This window comes from Hylaeus volcanicus, chromosome 5 (assembly GCF_026283585.1).
Source record: "Hylaeus volcanicus isolate JK05 chromosome 5, UHH_iyHylVolc1.0_haploid, whole genome shotgun sequence".
Classification (NCBI taxonomy): domain Eukaryota; kingdom Metazoa; phylum Arthropoda; class Insecta; order Hymenoptera; family Colletidae; genus Hylaeus; species Hylaeus volcanicus.
In genome coordinates this window covers 20802634-20807244 of record NC_071980.1, presented here as the reverse complement: position 1 = coordinate 20807244, position 4611 = coordinate 20802634, and the positions used below count along the sequence as shown (strand labels likewise).

Genomic DNA, 4611 nt, shown 5'->3' with positions numbered 1-4611 from the left:
CAGGACTTACATAGATACCAGAATATTTAACCTTTTGTAGACCCATGTGACAATTCTGTAACAAATCTCGCAATCGAAACGATGGACTAAGTATACTTCATACTTAGGTTCATTCAAGTTGATGTAATATTATGATAACACACTATTGGACAAATTAATACGTACATTAAATCACAGATAATCCATAGACTTCTGTCAATTTGAATTTCGTGATTAGCTAGCAACAACGAGGATGTACTCGTGCCACTTTGGATCGAAAAGATGCCTTGCAAATTTCCTAACTGCAGTATCACAAACCAATTTGTGAAAAATGTGGTTTAACCTGTGTACAGATGAATTGTAATGGCCATCAGGTTGAGAACTTAGAAGGTTGGTACTTTAAGGGGGATCACCAGTGTAAAATTGTTGGAAAATCGATTTTGTTTTTGCATTGTTTAATAGTCTATAGCCTCTAAAATAACATACTGAAATGTCAAGGCCGGATCCGAAATGTGGAATACGAAATGTAGTTTTTGAATGGTAGTCTTCTAAAGAGCATCTACTCGTAAACGCGCTTAATTAATACAGCAAGATACCAAGTAAATATTTTTATTTAAACTAGACAAAACAAAATATGAATAATAAATAAATACTTATCGATTGAATATAAAGGCACTGAATTAATTTCTACATCTAATATTTGAATTTAAATAATGGACCATGCTGATTCATAATTATCTTTCATACGTATCTTCTACTATTGACTAGATTTAATTAAAATAAGCAACTTTTGTCTGGAAAGTTTGTCCTATCGCAAACATTTTGCGAATTAAAAGTGGAATCGAACAGTTGCAGAATTTTCAGGGGTTAGTTTCGTCTCCTTCAAATGAATTTTGGCAGCAAACACAATTTGCATATTACATACCTACGTATGCTCTACACAACCCCAAAGCTCCATGAACTCCAGAAGCTTTCTGAACTTCCGGGTTGGAAATCTATCCTTGTGGGTCAAGGCGTCCAAAGATGGTTGCCACACTTTAGTGTTGTCATCACACCGTAAGGGCCCGGTTGTTCGCGTGCGTACTGGCGAAATTCACAATCTTTCCCCCAACGTCACAAAACGTGTGCGTAAGTTCGTGCGTGCACAAATTTCCAAATGCAATCCCTTGTACCATTTCCCTGTGTTTAAGAAAGATCTGAGCTTAGAACTATTCGATGCTAATGCTGAACTATTCCTTGCGGTGTTTGGTACGCCCTAGACCGTTTGAAAATCCGTCGGTATATCAAGAACTCATGGGACAAGTACGAAACAATAACCTTCGTTTTCTTTTTCCATTTCCCTCTGTCTCTTCTGCTTCCCGCGAAACCCAAACGAATAATAACAGTCTCGATACGGGAATATATACATAGGCATTTCCTGAGACTATTGTGATAAAACGTATTTTGTAATGTTGTAATTAATATAATGTTGATGATCTTGAAATATTGAAACATGTAGTACAGAGAAAAGATTCTCTTTATCGTAGTGTTTATCTCGTCGGAACTAATCAAAAATTCGATTAGTGATATCTTATTTTATTACGAACAAAAAAAGGTTTATATTATCAAATTGATTTCATTTGTTTATTTTCTTTTCTTTTTCGTAAATCATCTACTTATAACTTCCCGTAATCGGAACTCTACTGTATTTCCGACAATCCTCTACACTATGTAAATTGAATTAAAAAAGTACTTTACAAAATGTTTTTACTAACCGTGTGTTCACATCATAGATTGTATATTGCGCTAAATACGAGTATCGGAAGAGTTTCTTCACATTATGTGCTAGAAGTAAGTATTTACGATCCGGTGACAACGAGAACTTGGCAGGATTCAGTCTCCTCTAAATGAAAAAATACTTCTTAATGTTGCGTTTTGTTAGAAGTCATGTGTGTAAATCAGAGTGGTCCTTATTTCGACGAGTTTTGAAATCTACGTTATGCGCCCTTTGAATACCTTGCAAGTACGTAAAAAAAATGTCTGCAAAATTCGAACTCTTAATTTGAGCATTAATGCGTGCCTCAAACCTTCGAAAGTTTTAAACGGAAAATAGATGCAATTTTTTTAATCGTTTACTTTTTCTTATAACTCCGATAAAAATTGATTAAATGATTTGAAATTTGACAGACTATAATAGTAGGACTAGAATAGAATCAGACTTATAATAATAGGAACACTTCCTAATAATTCCAGATTTTTATCTTAATTATTTCCTTATATATCAACCCAGTAAATATGTATGAAACTATTATTTTGAATGTTTTAAATGGAAGATTTCCGTGGAGAATTTACAAAAGATAAAAATCTTCTTTAATGAGAACAATTAAAGAATTTTTGTTTATGGAACTTTTATAAAAAAAATAATAAATAAGTTCAAATTTAAAACTTTTAAAATAATATTACTAGAATGTTTTAAGTAATAGAAATAGTTAAATAATAGAATAGTTGAGTAATAAAAAAATTTGAGGTTTTGTAGGGCTTGTTTCTAATTACTATAAGTAATTGCCATGCCAAAATTCAAATCATTTCATTAATTTTTACTGAAGATATAAACAAAAGTAGCCGATTAAAGAAATTGCATGTATTCTCAATTTAAAACTTTCAAAGGTTTTAGACACGCGTTAATGTCGAAATTAAGCGTTCAAATTTCGCAGGAATTTTTTTTTATGTATTTAGAGGGAGCATAACACAGATTTTAATAATCGTTGAAATAAAGACCCTAGTGTAAATAAACAAATACATTCCGATCATCAAGATGCTCTATAATAAGACAATCGTGAAGTTAAACGCGCGTCCGATCGATTAAAAAATTCTATAATATTAGCTTATTTAATTTATCATCAAATACGATATTAAAAAATATTTGAACGATTATCATGCACTTACAAAAGTTTCGTTAGGCATTAAACTGCGGGACGTAACATTTCTTTGTGAAACGTGTAAGAGAGAAATGCCACCCCAAGCATCTCTATAGCAAATGTGTTGTTCGCTTGCCCATGATCCATTGAAGAGAAGAGGTACTAATTCTCCGGAAAGTATCTGAAAATTTATTCATCTCATATTAAAACAGTCTAAAATTACTTGCTAAGGGTTCCTTACTAATAATTCCTATGAAATGATAACGTTGGTGATCAAAGTATTCGATATGTATGTATAGAGGAGAATATAATCGAGAGAAAGAATGAGAAGGAGAGCAAATTCGTGTGAAAGATAATGGGCACATACGATGATGCTGTGAACGAGATTCGAGTGCCTGATAAGTGGAATAGTAAAAAAGCGGAAGAAGAGAGAAAGCGAGAAAGCGCGCGCCACGAAGACAGTTGAACTGTTAATGTCGAATTTGAAGAGAAGAGCTTGTTAAATAAATATGAAACAGTATGTTGTATAGCCCGGCAGCTCCCCACTGACCGTTTCTAGGGCTTAAGTAATGTTTGCCTAACGTAGAATCGCCAAATACGGGTGTTTTCCAATTGCAATATCCCTAGACACTTTCGTACACACGGCGACACAAGTCGCGTTTTATTTGCCGTAATCATCGACGTAACGCTACACAACTTGAAGTCTATCAGTAGGCTGTGTAAACTTGTACTTTCAGGTGACAGTTACGTGCAAGTTTATAACATTATGAAATAATTATATTATATTGCGTAACACTCGAGTGTTTTGAACTTTAACTGGTATTAGCAGAGCTGGATGACAAATCAACAATAATTGCTATAATTATATTATATTCTATGTCCGATTGTGACACATTGTATGTGTTATTTATAATATTAGACCTGAGAGAAACAAATAATTGAATAATGTAGGTAGGTTTCGCTACAAAATCTTATAAACAACTATTGATATACTATTTATGTCATGTACGTATATACAGGGTGTCCACGGTAAAGTGTTACAAACGCATATCTCAATAACTATTGATGATATGACATAATTGTTTATACGTAAATTGCAGGATACAATGGGCTCTCTATCGCGGTGTAAACGAAATTTTTGTTATGTTATTAATTTAAGAGATATGATGGTAACGTTTCGTTTTTTAAATGGAACTATATATTTTTTTTGGAGATCATGCGATAGTGCTTTTCAAAACGAATTCATTGAGCTTTAATGTATTCATCCGATTTTTATTAGTTTTCAAGATATAACGATTCGAAATTTACTGATTTTCAGTGGAAAAGTTTTGGTTTCAGTGACCGCGTAGGGCCGCTTTTATGACTTGTCACTCAAAACGAGACTTTTCCACTGAAAATCAGTAAATTCCAAAGCGTTCTAGGTTGAAAACTAATAAAAATCGGGTAAATACATTGAGCCTCAATAAATTCATCTTGAAAAGTACTATCGCATGATCCCCAAAAAACTGTATACATAGTTCCATTAAAAAAAAGAAACTTCACCATCATATCTCTTAAATTAATAACATAACAAAAATTTCGTTTGGGCCACGATAGAGAGCCCATTGTATCCTGCAATTTACGTATAAACAATTTTTTCGTATCATCAATAGTTATTGAGATATGCGTTTATAACACTTTAGTAAAATAATTTCTTCTTCTTTATTTATTTATGAAATGCGCAGATCTTTTCACG

General features: G+C 32.8%; 1 protein-coding gene across 2 annotated transcripts in view; it reads right to left on the bottom strand.

The window, feature by feature from the left end:
- LOC128876668 (inactive dipeptidyl peptidase 10) overlaps positions 1-4611 on the bottom strand; it is a 27561-nt gene that overhangs the window by 14406 nt on the left and 8544 nt on the right. For both annotated transcript variants that reach the window (XM_054123202.1, XM_054123201.1), the window contains exons 3-4: positions 2905-3057; positions 1734-1861 (exon numbers count right to left, since the gene is read on the bottom strand). In XM_054123202.1, the coding sequence (XP_053979177.1) occupies positions 1734-1861; positions 2905-3057 (281 nt within the window). The remainder of the gene's footprint in view (positions 1-1733; positions 1862-2904; positions 3058-4611) is intronic.